The sequence below is a fragment of the Amphiura filiformis genome, chromosome 8, assembly GCF_039555335.1.
Source record: "Amphiura filiformis chromosome 8, Afil_fr2py, whole genome shotgun sequence".
Classification (NCBI taxonomy): domain Eukaryota; kingdom Metazoa; phylum Echinodermata; class Ophiuroidea; order Amphilepidida; family Amphiuridae; genus Amphiura; species Amphiura filiformis.
Genome location: NC_092635.1, coordinates 49,675,990 through 49,702,987, shown reverse-complemented (window position 1 = coordinate 49,702,987; position 26,998 = coordinate 49,675,990). Strand labels below are relative to the sequence as shown.

At 36.5% G+C, this 26,998-nt stretch overlaps 1 protein-coding gene across 1 annotated transcript in view; it reads right to left on the bottom strand.

Annotated features, from left to right (window-relative positions):
• Positions 1–26,998, bottom strand: part of LOC140158383 (solute carrier family 12 member 1-like) — an 88,345-nt gene that overhangs the window by 25,786 nt on the left and 35,561 nt on the right. The window contains exons 3-10 of the mRNA XM_072181476.1: positions 21,817–21,870; positions 12,040–12,147; positions 10,783–10,858; positions 10,201–10,296; positions 6,492–6,631; positions 5,703–5,813; positions 4,970–5,081; positions 2,842–2,856 (exon numbers count right to left, since the gene is read on the bottom strand). Coding sequence (XP_072037577.1) covers positions 2,842–2,856; positions 4,970–5,081; positions 5,703–5,813; positions 6,492–6,631; positions 10,201–10,296; positions 10,783–10,858; positions 12,040–12,147; positions 21,817–21,870 — 712 coding nt within the window. The remainder of the gene's footprint in view (positions 1–2,841; positions 2,857–4,969; positions 5,082–5,702; positions 5,814–6,491; positions 6,632–10,200; positions 10,297–10,782; positions 10,859–12,039; positions 12,148–21,816; positions 21,871–26,998) is intronic.

Sequence of the window (26,998 nt, the reverse complement as noted above, 5' to 3'; positions counted from 1 at the left end):
CACTTATAAAGAAAAAAAACACAAAATGCTCTCAAAACATAATATGAAACACTACTGGAATAAACATTTACACATCACACAACAAACAAGCGCAATGAAAAACTACTGGAGAAAACATCACACATTTTTTTTAAATACTTTTTTTAATCTGCAGGTTGAAAGGGGATCATAAATATTCTTGAATATGAAGAAATATGATTTTCTTTAATGTGTGTCGGAGAGACTCACTGTAAATTCCCATTCCAATTTGCAGCAAAACGGTGCTTTTTTTTTCATTTGAAGACATGGATTATAAAAAAAAAATGAAAATAAAAAAACGCATTTCGCATTTGACTTTTTTGACCTGCTACAGGTTTTTGGCCTAAGATCTTAGTACCATATTTGTTCCATTAAATGCCCTTGCCCAATCATAAGGCTTCAGGTAACCACAATTGAAATCTACAACCCCTGTGTGGACGATTATATCTTCCATAGGGGGTGTATGGGTTTCAACTGGAATAGCCTAATGGTATAGTTTGATATTTAATGTAAACAAGGGAAAAAATAAGTGCCCACCATGAATAACTTATTAAGTGCACTGGGCACCAAATGGAATGAATACAGTCACGTTGATTTGGCTAAACACCACACACAAACTTGTTTAAAACTACAACTAATTAGATAATAATGAAATTGTCAAATCACCTCAAAAGAACAGTGTGTTAATGATGAATTCATACTAAGAACATTTAGTGCAAAAACAAACCAGCGTTTTTTTCTAGATCAAGGTGTTTTTCTAATTCGTTTTTGACACCAGTTATTCAACTCCTATACAACAGATAACAGTTCTGAAAAAAATACCTGGATTTTGGGTTTCTCTACTGGAACTTTGACCAATACAATACATTATGCATATTGTCTAACAAATGAGATGGGTTACCCTATGAGCTGTACCTATTGTTATGCAATATGCATATGACCTTGTGGGGAGGAATTGCGGACAAATTTATTTCCAGTCCAGGGAACCCAGTATCCATGTATTGTGAGTCAACTACTTCAAATATCACTAAACACAAAAACTGCATTGCGAAGCAATATATAGTGCAAATCAAATTTTTGCACAACAATCAATTGAGATGTACAGACACACATGTTAGGTTCAATGGCAGAGGATGGTTTAAGCACTTCCCAAAATTTAGGGATTCAATCATGTTGCCAAAAAATAATATGAGAATATAGTATAAAACAAGGAGAGACGAGGAGAAACCATACTTAGTTATACTTTGGATCACCTTAAGTTCAGAAGAGATGTCAATGCTATTTCATTGCAAGCATGCTGACAAATGCCATTGTACACTTGCTTGTATGCTCTATACAATAAACTTAGCGCACACAATTTGTATATTGCAACCAGTGGCATATCGCTCATTCTACAAAATCCGGTGCCAATAGCCTTTTTTCCATTCTTTGGTCCACAAAAACTTTGTCGAGCATTTAGGGCATCAAATATGTTGTTTTTCTGGTACTACTCAACGAGATCTACACGGACATATATAGTTTTCCATACTTTAAATGCTTTCTTCAGCCTGATTAACCCTTGCAAAGGCTCAAAAATCGCTAAAAATGCGTTTCCACAGCTCAAGTGTCACATCTAACCCTGAATATTTTCTTTGAATAAATGAGATTTCTTTACATATTTGTTGTTTTTTAATTAGATAACGCACCATCATATTGTTTATCAACATTATTTTTTAGTGATTAAAATGTCTTTGTGTAATTCTAAAATAAATTGCACTTTCCACCAAAACGCTGTGAGCTACGTTACTCCTTTTTAACACACGTTATTGGAAAGAAGTAAAACAGAGGTATCAATGTAATTTGCGGTTTTTGAAAGGAAACACTTATAGGTTTTTAAAAATCACAGTAAAAATCGTGATGCTGTAGCATTTTTGGCATAGAAATGTTGTAAACATTGAAATTTCGACCGACCATGTTAAGATTGGTGAGCTACGTTACCAGAATTCTATAGTATGCACTTGTATTACATGTACTTCCTAATAATATGTGAAAGCTACCAGTGGTTGAACCCCATTTATATTAGAATTTACCGACATAACGTTCTAACGTTACGCAAATCACATTAAAAACATTAAAAACCAGTGAACTACGTTACTGTGAGCTACGTTACACACTCATTTACGCATCTTCAAAACTTCTATGAAATGGTGAAATCTGTTTTACATTTCACTCAAGTGATCTTTAATTTGCTTTTTATGACCTTGGATTGAGTAAAACCAGCCCATTTTATAGTCGGTAACGTAGCTCACATTACATTGAGTTTTAGTGTTAAAAAACATCATGACTTCCTGAAAGAAAAATATGCAAGTGGTGTTGGCAATTTTTACATCTGAAAGTAGTGATACATTTACTTTTAAAAAACACAAAGAGCAGGTCTTTTTGAACAACTTTTATTTTTTCTATTTTTTTAGTGGATTGGCACCGGATTTTGTAGAATGAGCGATACGCACCTACTTCACTACCAAACTGAAGTGAACCAAAGTATAAAAATTGAAAAGGAAGATACGAAGGTTGACTGGTACAAAAAGGACAAAAACAAACCAAACAAGACAAGACATGACAAAACATTTTGACCACAGGACAAACATTTAAGTAGCAAATGCAAGAACTGAAGAAACCAATGACCATGGGGTGAGCAGGAACCATGGTGCCAGAGTTTCAGGGATGAAAGAAAATGAAGAAAACAAACTTGAGGTGAACACATCAATATATAATAATACTAATATGTAATAATACTATCACCATTCATATCATGAAAAATGAAATGATTTACGATGACTTTACCTTCATTCATGTAGCCTTATGTAGCATGCATATAAATTTGAATGAGGAAAAGGAATGCAGATAAAAAAAAAGGAAGAAAATTAATGATAAAAGCATTTAGTATCCATCTTAAGCTACAATTTGAAATGTACATTAGAAGAATAAATTATGATGATGGTCTCATTTAGAAAATGTCTAAAGATATAGTGAGCTTCTCAAAAGACGCATATATCACACTTCTAAGAAGAAGCTGTTCAGCTCCCATCTAGCAGTTATTGTGGGTTTTTTTTGCACTAAGGCTAAGGCACAATAGGTCATTCCCCTAATGGTAACAAAAGAATGTATTTAAGGTTGGTCTGAACCCTGGAATTATGGTAACTTTCGGGCCTCATAACTTCTAAATTGTTGGTCTAAAGTATATAAAAGTATACATATTTTGAATGGCAAAGACTTGATAAGTTCATCTGAGAGGTTAAATTTGGGCCAAAATGGCACTTTTGGCCCAAAATCCCAAAATAATGGTTTTGGCCCACTTCTTTTTGTGCACCGTAACAAAAAAATTCTTGGCCAAAATTTTTTTGAAACTAATTTTTAAAAAGTAGATAAAAATATCTGGGACCCGTGTTTCATTTTTTTGAATTTCGACTAACTTTGAGAAATTTGCGCCAAAAATGGTCACAAAATGCTGATTTTTCCAAAAAAAATGAAAAAAAGCCCGATTTTGGCACAAATTTCAAATATTTTTGGTGAAATTGGTCAAAATTCAAAAAAATGAAAAAACGGGTCCTAGATATTTTGATCTAATTTTTAAAAATTAGTTTCAAAAAACTTTTGGCTCAAGAATTTTTTGTTACGGTGCACAAAAAGAAGTGGGCCAAAACCGTTATTTTTAGGATTTTGGGCCAAAAAGTGCCATTTTGGCCCAAATTTGACCTCACAGATGAACTTATCAAGTCTTTGCCATTCTAAATATGTATACTTTTATATACTTTAGACCAACAATTTAGAAGTTATGAGGCCCGAAAGTTTCCATAATTCCAGGGTTCAGACCAACCTTAAAGACCATTACTCTGTAATGGGAGGACAGTGGTGCAGTAGTCAAAGACTTTGATAATTATCACGAAATTGCTTGAGGTTGTGGGTTCAATTCCTGCAGTGTCAACATGTTGTGCACCTAGGGAAGGTTCACCCCTATTGCCTCTCTCCACCAAGGTGTACAAATGGTTACTGGCTATATGCAATGCCGGGAAAGTAACACACTCCCTTTGGAGGAGATGTAGCAAACCTCTTGCAGCAATCATTACATGGAGGAGTAATGGAATTAGGGAAGGTTCACACCTATTGCCTCTCCACCAAGGTGTACAAATGGGTACCGGCTATATGCAATGCCGGGAAAGTAACACACTCCCTTTGGAGGAGATGTAGCAAACCTCTTGCAGCAATCATTACATGGAGGAGTCTAGCCCAATCGCTGCAAAAGAGAGATAGGCGTCCGGCCTGTGAACACAGGTTCATCCTCTTTACCGCTTTTAAACTATATAGGGCTATACTCTGCTGAATTGATATTGAACCTGATATTATGAAATATATTCTCCTCAATTTGGCTTATTAATTTCATCATATAGTTCTGAGTGTTTTATAATTGTTCAGTTTTGTTGTTGCATCAAATGCAATTGTGCCGCATCATTTAAAAAATTGAAACAGAGAACTGAAATGCAGCCTTATTGAGCAATTACATTTGAAACTCATACAGCCCCTATAGAAGAAATGACCATAATCTCTTACACAGGGAGTGTAGATTTCAAATGGACTCACCCATTCAGAAAACCACATTTGTGACCATCCACAAAGAAACCAATGTAAGGTCACAATATTGAGTTTCCTAGATTATATAACAGTGGAAATCTCCATAATACAAACTATGAAGTGATATATCACTTGTCATTGCTTAGGGAATAGGAGCTCAAAAGCCCAATCTTGAAATTCCTTTTTCTTTTGACTTATATAAGTTATGTTGATCAATATCTTTACACTGGGTTCCTGGTGGATGGTCACATTTGAAATTCATACTCCGTGTGTAGAAGATTAAGGTCATGTCTTCCATAGGGGGAATGAATTTGAACTGGAATAGCCAATTATTAACACTCACCTTCAAATCCCACAAATCCCTGTGCTTCCTGTGCATTCGATGGTGGTATCAACATACCTATGATCATGTTGGCCATAGAAATGAGGAGAATGACTAGTAAACCTATCTGGGCCTGTGATGGCAAAATAAAACAAAACAAGAAATCACTATGATGTAATAGTATTCAATCTCGAAGATAACTTAATTGTTTTCAGGGGTGTGAGTGACAACAGATAAATAAATATGAAAAAGTCTGAAATTTGGAGAGAAAGATAAAAAAGAGATCAAAATCAAGATCAAAAAATCTGAATTCAGATTTTAATCTGAACTCTCACACCCCTGTTGTTTTGAATACATGGTTTGCAGGTTTTTGCTGCAGGTGAAAAAAAAACCATGGTTTTGACAGCGTTTTTTTCAACTTCACATAATAAGTTCTTGCAGGCAAATGCAACCCTAAAACTAATCATACCCCTACCTCTATCGTACCAGATACTGGTTGCTAACAATGCTACTAATACCATCTAAATTAAGAGGTTGTTGAGTTCTATCATTTGATACCAAGTTTGTCCTTGTGGCACATGTAGTTTTTGAGTTATGGCCAATTTTTCTGTGTCACACTGCCCCCGACCCGCCATAAACGAGCAAACTTTGGTGCAACAGAATACGCCATTTAGTGTGTGATTTTGAGATGCTTGGATGGGTATTAGTAGCCCTTCTGTATGAGAGTAAACCCCTTGGGTTGTTGTCAACTCACCTTGGCCTCCCATGACATCCCCACTAACGTTACACCTAGCAATAGAACCACTGTAATTTCACCAATAATTCTGACATCATTACTTGGATCCACCATTGATACACCATGGTCCTGTTCAGAAATTAAAATATGTTCATTATATGATACAAAGTTAGCAATAAATCAAAGAAGTAAAAAAATAAGTACACCCCCAAATATAACATCTGATGCTGGTTTGCACAGCTGGTTTGCACGGTGATGCAAGGTGTACACTGGCTTGTTCGGTTAGTGTTGCACGAGGAAATCTGGATTGTACTGTATGTGTGTGCACCCCCTATGGAAGACATGACCTTAATCTCCCCACACACAGGGATGTAGATTCCAAATGATGTCATCCATTCAGGTAACCCCATTTGAAATTCACACTCCCTGTATGGAAGATTAAGGCCATGTCTTCCATAGGGGGTGTATGGATTTCAATTGGAATATCCCAATGGTCTCATCTCCATGTGCAGTTCACTAACCTCACACACAATTTATTTGACTGCTCAGTGTCAGAAGTGGGTAAGTGCAATAGCTGCCCTGTGAATATTTGGCAACGTACACACAATCTATTTTACTCTTCTACACATGGCAGCTATTACAATTACAATGTACCCACTTCTGGCACTGAGCAGTCAAATTCAAGTATAACATTTGATCTAAAGTTGTGGAGTATGAAATTTTGTACCCAAAGGTCATTGTATAAGTGCACTTCAGGTAAAAGGACTGTGCCTTGATAGATGAGCATGTTCAGGATGAGATTCTTACCACCATGATGTCCCTGACAGTTTCAGCAAAACCAACCACGTACATAGCCACTGCTATTGCATTAGCAAGGGAGAAGATCAGACCAATAGATCCACCAAATTCAGGGCCAAGGCTGCGAGAAATCATGTAATATGCTCCGCCTGAAGAAGGATAAAACATTTAAAAAAATTAAGATTGTTTGAAGCTTGCCCAGACTACTTATATACAAGACCTCTGACTGCCCATCCCAGACCATAGCATTAGGTGAAGCCACATATTAATGTTGATTTTGACTGGCTGACAGGGTGTTACTATACAAGTAGAAAGTATGTGATTTCTGCACTGTTAGCGCCCGCATTAACAAATTGCTTCAAAGTGTTAGAAAACACCTACAATCCATGAAATTAATAGTTGGCACACTTGCACTAAGCAATTGAAATGCATGCCCTATCAAAATTGGAGAGGCGAGTGAAACATACATGCAGTATATGTGAAGTACAGACTACCCCCTATATCTCACCCTTCCCCACTCCCCATCTTTCAATGTTGGAGGGTCTCACAGGCCTGTTGACAACATGGCTTGGTCCAACATTGAATTGGGGGAGCGGGGGCAGAGATATACCAAAAGACAGGCAAAGTGTGCCAACCTTTTTTTCGTGGATTGTAGGTCTGTATGTACAAAACAAGTTAGACCAGGTCTAACTTTAAACCTGGTCTAAACAATGAGGTACAGCAAGGAGTAGCAACTTCAGCATGCTTGCTTGTTATTTATGGAGATCAAAATAGCGTACCGCTTGATTATGCGCCGGTCAAATAATCAGGAGGTACACTATTTGCACTTCATGAATTACAAGCAAACATGGTGAAGTTGGTCTTCTTTTTTTGTACTTCATTGTTAAGATCAGGTCTAAAGTTAGACTTTAACTTGTTTTGTGCATACAGGCCCTAATGTCTGAAGAGAGCATGCGCTCATTTGCGTCTTTGTCAATATTGTTGCTATGCAGTTTCCACTTCACTATCCACACCAAAATTGGTGATCTAGATACTTATCTGTCTATGATAGCTTTACTAAATTTTTAAAATATAATTTACACACCTGTTTAAAACTATTCTTTCCCATATATTTTTTAATGTTTTTAATGTTATTGAATGTGAATGAAGTTTATAATCTGATCTAATCTTAAAACAACTAGAAAATATTAACAATCTGATTGGCTTATCCTTTTGTCTGAGCTGTTTTCTATTAGAAAATAGAAATAGAGAATGCGATTCCTGTTGTGTGACATGTTGCGCCATGCATGTAGTGCATGCGTTTGTCATGTTTAATGGATTCATCAAGTTGGTGGAAGTGGGTGACTTGTATTGGAACTTGATCAAAATTGTCATAAAAAGTGGATGTTAATGACATCCACACATGATTTTAAGGTTGATCTGCTTAACATTAACAACAAAGTACTGCTTCGCATCTATCACTTGATTGAACACAGAAGATACCATTATTTTTAAATGGAAGTTACTCCATTTCAAATAATGGAATCTCCCATGTGTTATCAGGTGAAAGATACATAACTGCGTCTCAAAACATCGCTTTTATTAAAATTAAAAATTAAAAATATTATTCATTGAAACCCACAAATATTTCATAAAAATAAGAAAACCAAGGTCTCCTTAAAGGAAACCCTGGAAGGAAACAAATAATTACAATTATATTTCCTGCAGAGCTCACCATTTACCTATACATATAATATGAAAAAAATACAGTTTTAACAGGCACTTGCATAATTATAGTGACCTTGTTTTTCTCCCATTTGTTGTACTTTTCAATTATATCTTGTAATAACTTCCTATAGTGTCTGTCTATAGTACTATAGTACCATAAAATAACTAGCTCTAAGGTCACGCTAAGTTCAGCAGTCCTTTCTTGCAAACATTTTCAACATGTTCTTAAAAAAGAAAGAACATTTTCAAAATAAAAATGGTCAGACGAGTAAAGACTGCATGTCTCAGCCTAAATGAAGAAGCATACAGATATTTTCACAGGCTGCGTCATTAACATTTTCATGAGGCGGTGAATTTGCAGAACTATGTAGATTTTTATTCTTACTCAGCTTTTAAGCTCTAACTTTCAGAGGGAAATTTAATGCATTTTTGTTCAACTTCCTCTATCTATTACACAATGTTTTGCATAATTTAGTAATATTTGGTGCTGGTTTTTCTTACCTGCGGTTCATTTCACAGCACGCAATTTAGGATTTGATTTACAATGAACCGGCAACGAGCAATCTGGAGCAGACGACTTCATCAGTTCAGCAAAAAGCACACTATCCTTATAATTACCTCATTGGGTTTGATACCTCAACATCCCTCTTCACTCATGAGGAACTGGTGGACATAATCTTAGCAATCTGAGTGGCTTATCCTTGTATCTGAGCTGTGTTCTATCAGGCAACAGAAATTATTTGACCAAAACTGGTCTACCATTTGAGTCTTTTTTTTTTTTCCATAATGAAACATAAAATACCATGTGGGAACACACAATTCCTGACGTGTGACGTGCTGCACCATGCATGTAGTGCATGTGTTTGTCACCAAGTTGGTGAAAGTGGGCGACTTGTACAAAACAAATTGAACTTGATCAAAATTGTCATAAAAAAGTGGATGTTAATTACATCCAAACAAGATTTTATGGTTAATCTGTTTAGAAATTACAAAGAAGTACTTTTTTGAGTCACACCCATGCATCTATCAACCGATTGAACACAGGAGATACCATTATTTTAAAGTGAAAGTTGTTTAATATCAAATAATGGAATCTCCCATGTGCTATCAAGTGAAAGATACACAACTGCATCTCAAAATATCGATTTTATTCCCTAAATAAAAAGTAAAAAATTATTGGTTGAAACCACATATAACCAAGGTCTCCTTGAGGAAACAAATAATTATAATTATATTTCCTGCAGAGCTCACCATTTACCTAAACATAATATATGAAAAAATAAAGTTTAACAGACACTTGCATAATTATAGTGACCTTGTTTTCTCCTATTTGTTGTACTTTTCAATTATATCTTGTAATAACTTCCTATAGTGTCTGTCTATTATAGACAGACACTATAGGAAGTTATCGTACTATAATATAGTACTATAGTACCATAAAATAGCTAGCTCTAAGGTCACGCTAAGTTCAGCAGTCCTTTCTTGCAAACATTTTCAACATGTTCTTAAAAAAAAAAAGAACATTTTCAAAATAAAAATGGTCAGACGAGTAAAGACTGCTGCATGTCTCAGCCTAAATGAAGAAGCATACAGATATTTTCGCAGGCTGCGTCATTAACATTTTCATGAGGCGATGAATTTGCAGAACTTTGTAGATTTTTATTCTTACTCAGCTTTTAAGCTCTAACTTTCAGAGGGAAATTTAATGCATTTTTGTTCAACTTCCTCTATCTATTACACAATGTTTTGCATAATTTAGTAATATTTGGTGCTGGTTTTTCTTACCTGCGGTTCATTTCACAGCACACAATTTAGGGTTTGATTTACAACGAACAGGCAACGAGCAATCTGGAGCAGACAACTTCATCAGTTCAGCAAAAAGCACACTATCCTTATAATTACCTCATTGGGTTTGATACCTCAACATCCCTCTTCACTCATGAGGAACTGGTGGACATATCCAGGAATAGATAACTTGAATTAACAGTCAGTATAAACCGGTTTTACTTACCACCTTTGACCTCCCCATTGGTACAGATAGCTGACATTGAAAGCGATGTGAGCGTCGTAACAACCGTTGACATCAATACAATTACTACAGTGTAAACTGTAAATAAAACACAAGAAATTATTCTGAGACTTGCAATGTCTATTCTATATTATATTACTTTATGAAGAAACAAAATACCGTAAAATTTGGAATTAAGAACATCCCGTGAATTTGACAAGAAAATTGTAATGTTCAAATGTTTGACTTGCTGTGGCTGTCCAGGTTCAATATGTTTGCATTGTAAAAAACAACAGATTGTGGGGTTGCTTCCATTTTTGTTTAGATTTGTCTCAAGTGGTAACAATATTGGGCTATTCTATTTAAAATCCATACACCCCCTGTGGACGATTACACTGCCAACCCAATTCCAATTACACCATATGTTCAAACCAGCTGGAAATGTTTGCTAGTATTTTATTAAATTCCTGTTCAAATTTATCGAATCCTGTTTGATTTTAGACAATTTGGCCACACACTTCTTGTACTGTATTCAAGATGCCTGCAGAGTGTGGAAAAATGATCAGTTAGATAGTTTGTGCTTACCTATTCCTGCTTGTCCTACAATCCATGTTAGTCGTAGAAAGAGCATCACACCCCAGATATTTAGTAAACAACGCACCTGTCAAAGGGAGAGATAATAAGAAAGGCTCATAATGATCTTACATTTGTGAAGATTATCATTAAACCAGGTAGTAAGTACATGAGACTAGTATAAATTATGAACTATGAACTTATTAAAACAGTGGCGTGTCCAGGGGGGCTTTGGGTACTTTGTTAAAAATCATGTAAAATCAGCCGTTTTTTGGTGATTTTAGCCCTTAAGGGAGTACTACACCCCTGCCCAAGTTTGTGCCATTTTTTTTTATTTTTCTCAAAAATTATAGCGCATTATGACAAGTAAGATATGTATATTATAGGGGCAAGGACTACAACTACTGCACTGGAAATTTTAATTCAGCACAGACAACAGTTGTGGAGTTAGAGTCAAAAATGAGGGAAAACCAATATTTGATCAATAAATCAATAACTAATTGCTTTGAGTTGCTGAATCTTCAGTACAGTAGTTGTAGTCCTTGCCCCTATATATACATATCTCACTTGTCACCAATGTGCTATAATTTTTGAGAAAAATGCAAAATTAGGCACAAAATTGGTACCCCTCAAGCCCCCACATAAATCTGAAGAGGGCTGAGCCCCCCCCACAGGAAAAGATCCTGGACACGCCAGTGTTAAACTATATAATCAGATCTTCCCTGAATAACATGTTTTGATGATCTCATTATAAGGAATATTCCTGACACTATCATAGATTCCAATTGGTTTCATTGTGTTTGAGAAAGGTCTGAGGGTTTTGGACCTCAACCATGCAAGTTATAACATTGATGTTACTTGCTCTTGAGTCTAGAAGAAATTTGTATTTAAAGTGAAATCTCTTTTAATCAAAACTTGCATTCATTTAGTAACAATAGATGAAGATCACAGGCCACAAAATTGAAAACCTCTGATTGAAAACTATCTACATCAAATCTGTACACAGGGAGGATTACCTGTTGCCCTGAAAAGATTGGGAATCACACAAAAGAGACTAACCCCACTTTCAATCAGGACAAGGGCCGTGAACTTTCCAAGATTTATTAATCTGTTCATCAACAATTGCAGCACCATCATCAGCAGTAAACAGAGATGATTATCAATTGTCATTCCATCTCAAACCATTGAGAACAAAGTAGTTACTAGAACCAAATTTAGTGAGTGCTGACAAGGACTTGTTTTTAACCTTACTTTACTCATGTTTCTTACCAGTACACCTTTGATCCATCCAAATTTCTCTACTTCAACTGCATCTTTCTTCTCACCAGCTTCCACATCCACATCCTCCTCATTTTCAAGTGTCTCATGTTGAATTTCCTAAAGATAAACACAATAGAGACAATTAGATATAGAAACGCTGAAAAAAAGGTTTATATTTTGATATTTTTAAAGATTACAGCGTGACACTTAGGCTGGTTTCATACTTTCTGCCGCTTGCCACTCAAGTGGAGCGGCACACCAGTCAGCGGCAGCGATATGAGCTCGGCCAGCTTTGAGCAGGAAAAAAATGAGCCAATTTCAACAGTTCAACTTTCAACTTACAGAACCCTACCATAAACCAATTTGACATTCAGAGAATCATAACCGTACACATGTGTATCCATCATACTTTACATGTCCCAACTGAAGGCCTACAGTGGTATGGTATTGTGGTACGGTATTGATACAAAATTCTCCCATTTTTGTTGTCTGCCTGTATGTTTGCCTGTCAGGCCCTTTGTATCTATGTGCACAAGTGGCACGAGATATTGGAAATTTTGTAATTTGAAACTTCACTGACACAAAATTGCATTTACATGCAGACAGCAGAAGCACGTTCAAAGAAAATGTAACAAAACATTACACTGTTGTTGGCTTCATACAGATTAGCAAATGGGAAGAACTAAAAATGCTACACTGGGGGACAACTGACAGACAACACAGTAAATTTATACTAGATTTACTTTCAAATAATCACAATTTAAACTCACAAGTGATGTAATTATGCCTGACTACAGCATGCAAATCACAGCAACATGATCTTCTATAATGTAGCTACATTTTAAATATATTTGGGACACATTGAACTATGTAAATAGCCTTCAATAGCATCACTATAAGTATAATTCTTGTGATCGTTGTTCAACTGCAACCTGTCTGCTATTAAAAGCACACCCCACACCCCCATGCATCAATAAACACACACAGTAGCAAATGACAATTTCAATTTCCCAATTCTCAAAATTATTCTTCAAGGCACAGATTATACACACTTATATAATGAGTATTAATTTAAATATAAAATGTACCTCTAATAAAATGGTTAAACATTCAAACAGTGGCCTAAGACTAAGAGGAATAGGGGACCACACCCACTTTTGTCTACCGGTCATAGGCAATTAAACTCTTTTTGGGGGATTTCAGGGTTTGTTCATCAGTGTTTTATCCGCCAGTATGGCTAAAGTAAGGGCAATCAAGACTTTGGCTACTCACCATCCCTGAATTTTGTAATTATTATATATTTTTAAATATTTGTTTACAGTAAAAGAGAGTAAGAAATCTAGTTTTAGAAATCAACATTTGAAAGGGCAAGCTGTGTCAACACAAACAAGCACTTAATCAATTTCCTTTTTTTATATCTACTACTACTACTATCAATTTCCTCCTGTCACTAGTGAGTTCCTTCTGGCTTGTCAATGGTCAAACCACATAAACTACAAGTGAAAGATGGATATAAATTCACAACTTTTTAGGCAACACTCCACTTTTCTTTCCACATTCCCAGTTTTGTCCAACTAAATGATACATAAAGCCACAGTGACGCCCTCAATTTTTCTTGAATTTCTACTTTTTGCATGATTGTAATGCCCATTGGTGTACTAAAATAACACATGGAAGACTAATGCTTAAGTGCTTTAATTATAGTAAAATTTAAGTTTTTATATTAAATCTGGAAATCTCTGGTTTAGAGCAGTGCGCTGATTGAGTGATGGCTTAGTAAACACATTGCGTGCATGTGTATAATTGAATCAGTGTCATATTAACTGAGTGCATACTGCTATTTGTCTTAAGTCTTGACATATAAACTGGGTGCATATTGTAATTAGTCTCACATCTTGTTTGTACATCCCAGTTGTGTGAAGCTCCGCCAATAATTATGATAATAATATGATAGGCGAACTAACACACACATTGTAGGCGTTGGAATTAAATAGCAATTTTCTCCATTATTACCTATCTGTTTGCCTCGGAATTAAAAGGGGATAATGTGATCAGTGAAAAGTAACATTTTAAATAGGAATCTATTCTAATGCATATCACACAATATTGCTTGAAGCAAAAACCAAAGTTTTTCCAAGGGAGGTTTTTTTTATTGGTCTAGTTGGTCAAATTAATTCCATAATTGTCTGGAACTGGGAGTATGCCAGAGATACATAAATGTAATGTGGCTTCAAGGACTTGCTTACATTTACCTGAATCCATTTATGTAAGTACTTATAAATTTGGAACACATTTACCTATGGGAATTGATAGAGCATAGAGAGCTATAGAGAAGGAGACCTTATGAAGATTTCCCACAAGGGTCTGTTCAAGCCTGTGTTATGCTACAAGAAACACTTTTTGTGAATACTCTCAATCATCTGGGAATCATACAATGAGGGAATGAATTTAATCTATTCAACCAGATTAACGTACACACTGTGAACATTAAATTTCAGTTTAGTAGTGTTTATAGAAAATTGAATTTATGCATACAAGTTGGTCAAACTCAACAAGTTTGCAGATTCCCTTTCTTTGTCCTGTCATTTGCAGCTGCATACAATGAGGCAGGGGGCTTTATAACTACTTACTGTAGCCTATTCTGGGGGTCAGGCTTGGGTGGGGTGCACTGGATAGCACTGACACCTGTACCATATTCTTTCAACTGGGATCAGGCTTGGGTGGGGTGCACTGGATAGCACTGACACCTGTACCATATTCTTTCAACTGGGATCAGGCTTGGGTGGGGTGCACTGGATAGCACTGACACCTGTACCATATTCTTTCAACTGGGATCAGGCTTGGGTGGGGTGCACTGGATAGCACTGACACCTGTACCATATTCTTTCAACTGGGATCAGGCTTGGGTGTGGTGCACTGGATAGCACTGACACCTGTACCATATTCTTTCAACTGGGATCAGGCTTGGGTGGGGTGCACTGGATAGCACTGACACCTGTACCATATTCTTTCAACTGGGATCAGGCTTGGGTGGGGTGCACTGGATAGCACTGACACCTGTACCATATTCTTTCAACTGGGATCAGGCTTGGGTGGGGTGCACTGGATAGCACTGACACCTGTAGCCCATTCTTTCAACAGGGGGCAGGGTTGGATGGGGCACTGGATAGTACTGACACCTATTGCTCTGTGAGGCCAAGCGCCAGTATTTTGAAATCCTGGAAACAATGTAAACTGAAACAACAAGCAGTTAGTTCCTTGTCAAGGGGAACTTCAAGTTAGCTTATTAATTATGAATCGGAATAAATGGGGTTCGTACTCGCATTGTTCACACCAATGCACCAGGAGTCTAACTAGAAGGCTATATATTTGTACACAAATACGGCTATACCCGCATGTTATCGGTGTACCCAAACTTACAGTCCTTATTTGCTGAGGACTTAAAATAAAGAAATTGTAAAAAGTCGCCCAATTGGGCAGAAAATGTGTAAAAAGTGAAAGTCCAAGTCACAAGGTTTAATTGAATGTAGCTTTGCACTGTCATAGCATTTAAAATAAAGAAATTGTAAAAAGTCCCCTCGTGCTTTGTATTTTCACATTTGGGCCCCTGGGCCTTTGTAGTTTTAGCGCTAGCCTTGACAGAATGATGTGTTTGATGGAGAAGGAGAAGGAGGAGGAGGAGGAGAAGAAACCACAGAATAAGAATATACCCTGCATGCGGGCGGGTATAATGCCTTACCAATTGAGCTAACTAGACTACTGACATGCCTAATGAATTTCATACTACTTTGACACCTTGTCAATTGTCTGCTTGACACTATCTGCATAGCTGATGTGATGGGAATCATATCTAGTGCACTATCAAATAGGCCTAGATAATAGATAATGTATTTGCTATGCAAATACCGTATTCACTCGATAGTTAGCACATGTGCTTACTATCGAGGGCTTTTTGAAAACGTGCAAAAACGAAAAAAAAAATGAACAGCGCCATCCACAAAAGTGACAAAAGTGTAAAGGGTTTTGAGCAAATCATCGATACACATAGCTATATACTGAACAATTAAACCTACAAATTTGTGTGTTAACTACATTAGCTCAATTGGTAAAGCGACATGATTTGAATCATCTTAAGAAGAGCTAACTGAGCAGGAGTTCGAGGCTCGTTATAAACTTTTCCGTTGATTAATTTTTATTTTGGGGTTTGAGCTTTCTTGATAAATTTAATCTTTTTTGCTTTGTTTTTCATTTTTTTTCTTTATTGTTTCTTATTTGCTTTATTTTGTTTTGTTTTTTCTTTTCTTTTCTTTTTCTTCTTTCTTTTTGTTCTATTCATACTGGGCTGTTTATTCAACAATGTAGTTGGGTATGCCCTCAATGTTAAAATGAGGCGGTCATGGTCCTCTTTGCCATTACACGCTACAGAAATTCCATATTCCATAAGAAGGACACAATAACTGCGACTTAAACGTGATATGGACATGCTTTTTAACCGCAAAGAAATCTTTTGCATTTTATAATTTTAACCTTATCCATTATACTTTTATGATTTTGTGCAATACTTAAAAATAAAAAAACAAAGAGCGTGTTTATAGTGGGCCAGATTATGCGGTATTTAGTTGGACTGCCACGCAGTCTATATTTGTTTATGTTTTACTAACCATTGCAAATCTAGACTGCGCGGTAGTTTAGCTAAATAACGGAAAGATTGTCTCACTATAAACACGCTAATTGTGTAACATGTAAAATCCCGCTCCGATTCAATTGTGCCTGTTACATTGTGTGCTTTATTGAATCAGGGACCTTGTATAGAGGCCCTGCATGAAATTATCGATTGGCTCCAGACAAAGGATTGGAACCGTGTCCTTCACCGTAGTTATAGCGGAGTGCAGTCCATTCAATCAAATGTTGTCATCAACCTATTTGATCGTAGTGCAGGGTTATGTGTGTGAGACGAACTGTCACGGTAGATTGCAATCATGCTTTTATTGAATGCATTTGAGTAGTCCGCCATATTTACGGGATGATACGTCACATGCAAGGCCTCTATATGGAGGGACTGTAAACGGCTTCCACCCATTGTACCATGCGAGTTGCTGGTTTACAAATTATCCTCAGTTGAGCAAGCATAAATAATACGTTGATCAATAGACCCTGGTACGAATCCAAGCACAGTTACAACACAGCGCGTGGCTTGTCTTGTACATTGCAAAATGAGCCTACATGTTTGCCTATAATGACAGACTCTAGAAATGCCAACATAAATCTTCAAAGAACATCATCTTAAGAATTATTTTAGTATCGAAATCAGTAGGAATACCAAGCGTCGGTGTACACATTCCAGAAAAAATATAATTTTGTTTGTTCTAGCATTCTGTCTCCACAAAATTATCACATTTTGCCTTCAAAATCCTATGTAAATGATTTTCCATGCTACACAGAAATTGTGTTCGACAAAGGATAGACATTTTACACAATTTTACATAACTTAAAAAAGATATTGGAATATTTTGATGTTTTTTTATATTTAGTAGGGCAACATGAGTAAATAATAAAATTCAAACATAGCGCACTCGGCGCAACTCGCATACAATCGAAGGTCGAAAAGATAATCTGATAACAATAGCTTGACAATAATCTGTTTCCAGTCCCTGATTAAATGGCCAAAAATACGCCAACAATGACATAACAGCAAGCCAAAGACGAATTCTGATCACCAAGTGGGTTGGAGAAGTATGGAAGGACATTACAATCCCTCATTTCAAATATATAGTTTTGGTTTCTCTTTTGTTCAGAAACCAAAAATCAAGGGATTAAAAAGTAGAGCTGATCTGGTCTGTAATCATAACACTATTATGCTGGGAGGACACAGTATAGGGTATATAACCAGAAGTATACAATAGCCTATTGTGCTAACATATTTATTATCATGATTGATATCGGAAATCTATCCCGCGGACGACAGTTGATGCTCTCTGTCGACGGTAGGTGGCATATTACACTCACGAGTTCTACATGTAGGCCTAGAAATCATATACATGCGCGTATATTGAAGGATGGGGTGGGGTGGGGGGATTTGTTTGTTTGTATGAAACATAAACGATGCATGGAGATGATTTGATTATGAATTAGTTTATTATCCCCGGAAGCACAACCCATACCTCTTTAAGAGGGGGCTCCCCTCCCTATATAACCACATCTTCCCTAAATTACCCCTTTCCCCCTCCTCCTCCCCTACATTCGATATCTTCATCTCGAGCTCTCCTCCCCCTTCTCTTTCACTTCCAATGCTCTCTCTCATATGTTTCTCTCTCTCCGCCCATATCCCCTTGCCCTCCAACCCCCCCCACACACACACACACACACATCACACACATCTCTTCTCCCCTCTATCTTCTACTTTTTGCAGTAAAAATTGCTTCAGTAAAAGTCATTAGGTTATTAGGTTATTAGAGGTCATATAATGGCCTTCCATCGATTCTGGTACATGGGATTAAGGACATGAATCGATTTTGTTTATAGCACCTATACAATTACAATAGTTGCCCTTTTTGTAATGTCGAATGCAAATATTTCGATGGTCTATATATTTTCACAGTGAAATCAGCTTAGGCTGATTTCGTAGTCTCTTGTCAATGCTTTCAAACTAAATCAATGCTTTCAAATGTAGACTGCTTTGTTCGACTTCTCTGCTCGTGAATATTGCACTGCGAAATTTAAACATTTCTTTTGTATACTTAGATCAGGTAACTCGAAAATCCTGTAATTTTATTTGTCACACCACTTATAAGAAACTGAAACCAAAACCGAAACTACCTGCCACAAATGTTTAGTTTTAAACAAAAGGTAGAAACAATGAGTTCGATATCTTGTGATTCAAGTGGTTAGGCAGGACAATAGGAAACCACGTGACCAAAACCAAAACCAAAACTAAAACTATATATTTGAAATGAGGCAATGAAGGGAACTACTGTACATATTTCGATGAGCATAACAAACACCAATTGGTGTCGTATGACCTTTGACATGCATGCATTCTTTTGTCGAGAGTGACATGGTATTTCAATTGCGTGCGAGTGTCCTTGTCAGACTTGACTATGCATCAGTGGTCATGAAAGGATTCAATTAACCTCTGCCCCAGTAATCCCAAGCAATTGTCTGAAATTGCTCCTCGGAGATGTATCATGATAGTCATATAACAACCAAAAGATAAATGACTGACTATCATTGAGGACTAAGTTCCGCAGTCTAGGTGAAGCTGAGTCCTATCAAAATCAAACAGGAAACAATTTCGCGCCTAATTTTAACACCGGATTTTTTTCAAATGTATGTCCAAGAACTATGTTTTTATTCAACATTTTTTATTCAACATTACTGAAAAAAAAAAGTTTTTTATTTGACCGAGAATTTTCAAAGCAAAAACGCGTATTTCTGAATTGTGCTGAGTTCAACAGAAATTGGATGTAGGGGTGAAATTTTAAAGTTGATCCAATTATTCGCCAGCCAAGTGTTACGTGTAATCCGATTATCACTTTGTCTATTAGAACGAAATGAGCGATTTATTTGCCTTCAAAAAGGTGCGTGATCCAGTTACCAAGGAGTTATGTAACCACTCCACTTTTAATCCAACTGATCTCTAATTGTTCCTTTGGTAAAAATAAATAAATAAATAAATAAATAAATAAAAAGCCCACAAAAAAACCTTCAAGAATTGTCAAATGTAGGCCTATATTCGTAGTTAAAAAAGACCTGTAAAACAAACATGGCAAAGAAAAAAAAATTCTAAACAGTGAAATACTGAACAGATTTGAACTTCATCGAGTTTCAAGTCCGGCGCTTTCCAAACTGAGCTAATGGGGTTCAGACATACATTTGCAGGTTGAATTGTTCGTATATAGGTATGTTTTGAATAAATAACCCATGACCCCAGTATGAATAGAACACAAAAGAAAGAAAGGAGAAAAAGAAAAGAAAAGGAAAAACAAAACAAAATAAAGCAAATAAAAAACAAAAAAGAAACAAAATGAAAAACAAAGATTAAATTTATCAAGAAAAGCTCAAACCCCAAAATAAAAATAAAGCAACGGAAAAGTTTATAACGAGCCTCGAACTCCTGCTCAGTTCGCTTCTTCTTAAGATGATTCAAAGTCTGTCGCTTTACCAACTGAGCTAATGTAGTTAACACACAAATTCGTAGGTTTAATGGTTCAGTATATAGCTATGTGTATCGATGATTTGCTCAAAACCCTTTACACTTTTGTCACTTTTGTGGATGGCGCTGTTCATTTTTTTTTCGTTTTTGCACGTTTTCAAAAGCCCTCGATAGTAAGCACATGTGCTAACTATCGAGTGAATACGGTACTGTGTGAGAGCATAATATTATGAATGAGTTTGTAGATTTGAAGTATTTTTATTTTTTCTGCACATGATTTCCCCTAGGGAGTGCACTGACCAAAAATGGGTGACAGGGATGTGCGGCCGCAATGACCCCCATTTCCCAACTCCTTCTCACCCAATGACCCCCTTTTTTGTTTGACTGAACCTGAGACGAATATAACTAAAGACCCCTTTTTGTTTTTCTGTCACCAACAGACCCCCTTTAAAAAAAAAGAATTTTGGACAAATTTATGGTATTTTCTCACCAAATGACCGTTTTTTCAATTATACCTCTCTTCATATTTTTCAAATAATTTCAAAATTTGATGACTTTTTGAAAATATTATATCATCTTTTATATTTTGACCCAAAATTTTCCCCAGTCTCACAGAAAGACCCCCTTTTTTGGTAAGATTTTCCCCAGTCTCATGGAAAGACTCCCTTTTTGAGAGCCTTCTCAACAAAACACCCCCTTTTTTTTGGTGTCTTGGCTCTCACCAAATGACTCCTAATTCTGAACTGCTGTCCACACATCCCTGCCACTTACAAAGTCGAGTCAACCCCAGGTAATTTCCTAGGTAAAACATTCTAAACTGCTCAAATAAAGAAAGTCCGCAGTCATGTAACCCGTCCTACACCAAAACCTGATCGTGTTATGAACATTTGATTGATAAAGTCGTGTGCAGAATCTTGTTAGCTCCAACTTGATACCAAATTTGCCACCAAAAACTCTAAATTCAGAGAGATTGAGACCAGTATATGAAATTTGGTGCATTTTCAAAAGTTGCAAATTAAAAATGGACAACGCGGAGCTGTAGAGGTGAATGGCACAGCGCGACCATTGACATAGCCCGAAACAACCGCTAGGTCATATCGATCGCATCGTGCCCTAGTATTCATCAGTAAAGCACTGTAGCAATCCATGCGTTTTAAATTAACAATTGAATAAAGCCGCACTTGGGATAGTCGACATGGGTTCATCATGGGCAAGCAAGCTTGACCACATTGCCACGCTAAGCAATTTCGACCGCGTTATCGTTTTGATTTGCAACTTTTGAAAATGCACCAAATGCCATAAACTGGTATCAGTCTTTGTCACTTTTGAGTGTTTGGTAGCAAATTTGGTATCAAATTAGAGATAACAAGATTCTGCACACAACCGTATCAATCAAATTTTCATAACAAGATCAGGTTTTGGTGTAGGACGAGTTACATGACTGCGGACTTTCTTTATTTGAGCAGTTTACATATAATGTACAATTAATGGCCTGGGTGGAGTGGGTGCTTGCAGGATGGGTTAACAGCAGTACCACTACAGGGACAACTGCACAAAATATTGACAACACTTTCATCCATGACTAAAACACCAACACATCAAACATGCTCTCACTTAAAAAAGCAAAAATTTACCATGATTTCTCTGTGAGTCATTGTCGGAGTCAATGATATACTAATTAGGTCGTACTATATCAATGATATCCATGACAAAAACATAAAAGACATGTTAAATATCATATTTACAATACAATAATGTTAGAATTATACAGTAAATATATGATGATACAAAAGTGGTTGATTAGTCCACACCAGGCCTCAAATTTTAGTGGTTTTTTTTTGGGGGGGCACCCATTTCCAAGGCCACTAGGTAAAGACAAAGAAGGGCACCAAGTATATGATGAAGAATACCTTGAAGTTAACAAAGATCTGGGGCACCAAGGCCAAAACTGAAATTGGGCATGCAATGGCCTTGGTGGCCTCCCTAAAATTTGAGCCCTGGTTCAAAGAACCCTTGCATTTCACTATAGATGTTAAATCAGCCATATTGGATTGTCACCAATGGGCACAAAAATAGTATACCTCTGGCACAATCGGGAGAGGCCCAAAATTGAACTACAATTGATATCTTTATACTTTTAGTTCATTAAAAAGATTTGTGCTCCGGTTGCTAACACCATAACACATTACAACTCAGAATGCAAAGAAACACATACATGTTAAATAGCATGTTTATAATAGTGTTAGAATGGATCTGTGATGATACAAAAAAGTTTGATTAGTCCACTCTCTAAATAATAGACCTGCATTTAAATCATTTAATTATATTATGTATCGTGTATCTGCATAGTAAAATAAACTGAAACCTAACAATTTTAGGTCTTTTGGAAACTTCATGTATATCTTCAATACAAAATTTGCAAATAATGGACAGCTTAGATTTATAAAGTTTATTTTGAGGACTGTTAACTGTCAAAAATGTAATCTGCCATAAAATTTGTATTATATCGCAAATTTACAAAAAAATAAAAACGATTTGATATCATCAGGACATTCCTTATATCTAGAATGCAATTTGGCAAGTCTGATGTGCTCTCAGGTCCCACAAAAATACTGTGCAAAGGTGACTGACCGTGCCCTTAAATTAACTTTTCGCTAAAGACAGCTGAATTATATACATTAAAAATATGAAGTCCAGGAAGCTACTTCCTGGCAATTTTGGCATTTGGAGGAAAATTTTGATACATTTAGAAGGACATTTGGTTTCCCTAAATATGCTCTATCAAGCAATACATCAGAAATAATTATGAACAGTCAATATTGCTACATTTGAAGGAAATTTGCCTTTTCTAGACCTGAATACAGCATTGATATTAAAAATCACAATATTGGCATACTATTTCCCACTAATTACATAAAACATTCTGTAAAACCACAGATATGGTAAAACACACTGAAGGCTTACTTTTACAGAGTAACCCTTCATGGGGCCTTGTGATTTTTACAGCCGATTAAAGTCTTCAATGTCAAGGGTATTGTCCTTTCTACCCAGCTAGGATCGCTTGACATTATACAATGATTTGACTTTTCCAGCCAGGATCACTTGACATTATAGAATGATTTGACTTTTCAGCAATTCCTGGCAATTGTACAGATAATTTATATGCTAACATTGTGCATGTAACTCACATAGCTGTCCAATGTAAAATGAATCACAAAGCAGGATCTGTGAATGAATGCATGTATTTTTAATTGAAGAAATCTTTTTAAAAAAAAGGTTACTGGTTCAGTTTAGACAGATCTCTGAGTTTCAAGCCGTGAAATCAGTGAGCGCATTTTACCAGAAAATGAACAATTTCATACCCTTTCAAAAAAACATTTATAAATTTCATGGTGATCAGTGTCTTGTCCTTTTAAAAATGTTTATAGTCACATTGAGCCCCCGGGGGTCACTCCCATTGTGGCCTGTACTGTATGTACACCATCCGCGATAATCAACTTTTGAAAAGCACCCTAAACAAGGATTTAACCCTTGGCTAAAACGATACCCTAAACAGGTAACCCGCACCTGTTTTCACACCCTAAACAGGGATTTTATTCCTTGCATCAAATTTCATACCCTAAATTTCATTTCCACGTATTAGCAATTGCAATGTTGCTACCCTTTTTTCTTTTTTTTTTTGTTTTTGACACCCTAAATATGATATGTGCGTATCATGCCTACCCACGACAAACTACCCTTTTTATGTGTTTTTATTATCGCGGATGGTGACAGGCCACAATGGGAGTGACCCCCCTGGGCATTGAGCTAATGGTATTGAACATTAAATCAGCAGGAATCTATACCATATCTGATTCTTGGTGCCTGTTGTAAACACCTGCCAATATCGTATTTTCATCACATTTAACATTTTCCATTGACGTGTTCTTTTGAATGCAAAATGGCGTATAAAATCAACAATTTAAATTTCACCTGCCTTTGCTGTTCTTAGGGACCGTTCACAAACACTTGTTAGGGGGGCTTGCTGCAAAAAGGGAGGGGGGTTGAAAAATTTGAACCTCCTAAGGGACCGTTCATAAATACTTTGGTGGGGGGGGGGCTGGGCACTTGGAAATTTTGGAGTCAAACTTTTTGACCCCCCCAGAGAACCTAAAACTTTTTGACCCCCCTCTTTAGACATACAAAACTTTTTTTGACCCCCCCTTTCCAAGAGGTTAAAAACAGTCTGGGGAGGGGGCTATTCCATTTGTGCAAATTATAGGCCTACATGTTTGTTCATACATTTATTTATAATAGCCTGTTTCCTAAAAACATGAAAATTGAAGGTGTTTTTCACATGCTGTGACTTGTATGAAGTTTAATTTCAATTTATGCATTTTAATTTTTATAACCAATAATTCTTACAACCAATAATAAAATAAATAAAAGTTACACAATAAAGGGAAATTGACAATGGCGTAGCTAGGGCTTGTGGCGCACAGGGCTAAGGATAGGTGTCGATCCCATTCTTGAAATAATTATTGCGCCATGAGCATATAATTTATAATAAAGTTGAATATCGGTCTTAAATTGATCTTTCAAATGACTTTGTCCTAAAATGCGCGCGAAGCGTGCGAAAATTTTGACTTTCATCGCTTAGAGGGGCACAGAATCGATGCTAAATTGGCCAATTCAGCGCCCCCTAAGAGTGGCTCCCAGGGCACATGCCCCCACCTGCCCCGCCCCATCTTTATGCCACTGAAAATTGATAGCAACATCCGGGCACATACTCAAGATTTTTAATACGTAAGACTTGTTTATCAGGGGGCGTAGCCAGCTTTCTTGGTCAGGGGGGCAAAATATAAATTTCGTGGCAAAGACAAAAAAAATGGTTGCATCATTTTGACCCGGTATACGGTGGGATACATACATATACCCTTTTTTTGTAGCGACTGTAGAATACATGTAAAGTCTTTGATATTCCAAAAAGGCTTTTATGGGATATTGGTAATGAGCAAAAAATGTATTTTACACTATTTTTGGCCATAATCGGGTAAAAGAGGCTTTATTGGTATATAGGCCTATCTTGTGCAGTAGCCTGCAAAAAAAATTGTATGCTCTTGTTCTTTTGGTATGTTCTTGTTTAAAACTTTTTTGACCCCCCTCCTTTAGTAACCAAAACTTTTTGGTCCCCCCTTTGTGCAACTCAAAACTTTTGTGTCCCCCACACTTTGCCCAGTCCCCCCCACCAAAGTATTTATGAACGGTCCCTAAAGGGGTGGGGGCCCTGAAAAAAATGACTACAAATTTTCCAGGGAAAATTGAGTTTATATACTTTTCTATGGGGTTGACCCATAATTTTCATGTCAAAAGGGGGGCCCTGAAATTTTGAGGTCTGTAATGGAGGGGCGAAAAATTATCGTCATATTTTTTTTTTGCATCAGGCCCCCCCTAACAAGTGTTTGTGAATGGTCCCTTACTCTATGAACAAATAAGGGATTATGAGCGACTTGCAGCTAAGAATACTCTACATTTCATACAAATTCAGATTTTTGAATTTTTGGAGCAAGCATAGATCTCCATTTTTCAACTCCCTCTCAACCCTTTCAATCATCCTCTTAAATCCATATCATGGATCCCAGAACAAACACAGGTATAAGTTCAGCTTCTTCCCACATTATACTCAGTGGCGGGCGCCACAGGGGCATGAGGGGATAATGCCCCCGTCAGAACTCTTGGCTCTTGTCCCCAGTAAAACCCAAAATTATGGAAATTTCACCTTTTACGCAAAATTTGTTGATTTTGCTCCCCCTCCTGAAATTCACTTTGCCCCCTCAATGCCACCCCCCGGAAAAAATTCCTGCACCGCCACTGATTATACTGAACTGGAATTCATTATCCTCATCGTTACTGGATTGTAAACTGGAATCATTTACATCTGATCTTAAAAAACAAAAGTATTAATAAGTTGCACAGATCTTTTTGCAGCTTTAAAGTGTAAATTTATTACTTGTCTGTTTTTGAACCGTGTCTGATAACCAGGCGTCAGTATTGTTTTCTCAGTCAGTATATTGCCTTTTGGCAACTTTACTGAGTATCCTGGTAGATAGATAATATACAATTCAAAATGATCCTTAGTTTTCCTATTACCTCTTATCGAAATCAAAACTTTTAAAATGTTCCCCATAGGGATAACAAATTTATACCCAACATACATGTATAGAGAAATTAACTCCAAATACAGGCTTCTATATAGCCACAGGCTGTTAGATTTTGACATTTTAACCTGAACATAACCATGATAACATGGTCCTATTAAAAAACATGGATAAAAGATTCCTTTTGAATTTGATGAATGAATCTTGCTCAGTATGCTGCTCACCATGGGATCATGTCTGTATGTTTTATACATGTTTTATACTTTTATTCATAGGTTTCAACAGGAAATGTCAAACGACGATTTTCAAGGGTTAAAACCATTTCAAAGTGTAACTGATATTTTGAACCAGAAAGATTTTTTTCACTCTCACTTTTAAAATGAGCACTGTAGAACTGCCATCATGTCATATAGTATAGAGTGATCTTGCCCCCTTCCAAGGCAGACAATGATCACATGTGTAAAAATTATTTTCAAAGGTCTGTGCTTATATTGTGTATTGTTTTTGTGCTGCTGAAAAAAAAACACTACAGGTTCAAATAAATAAATCTAAAAACAAAATCAATATAAATTCACATAATATTGATCAAATACATCTGGTTTTCATAATGCATCATATTATGTACAAATTGTTTGCCAAATTTAAGATATACAGATCACACTGTGTTGTATTACTTTAT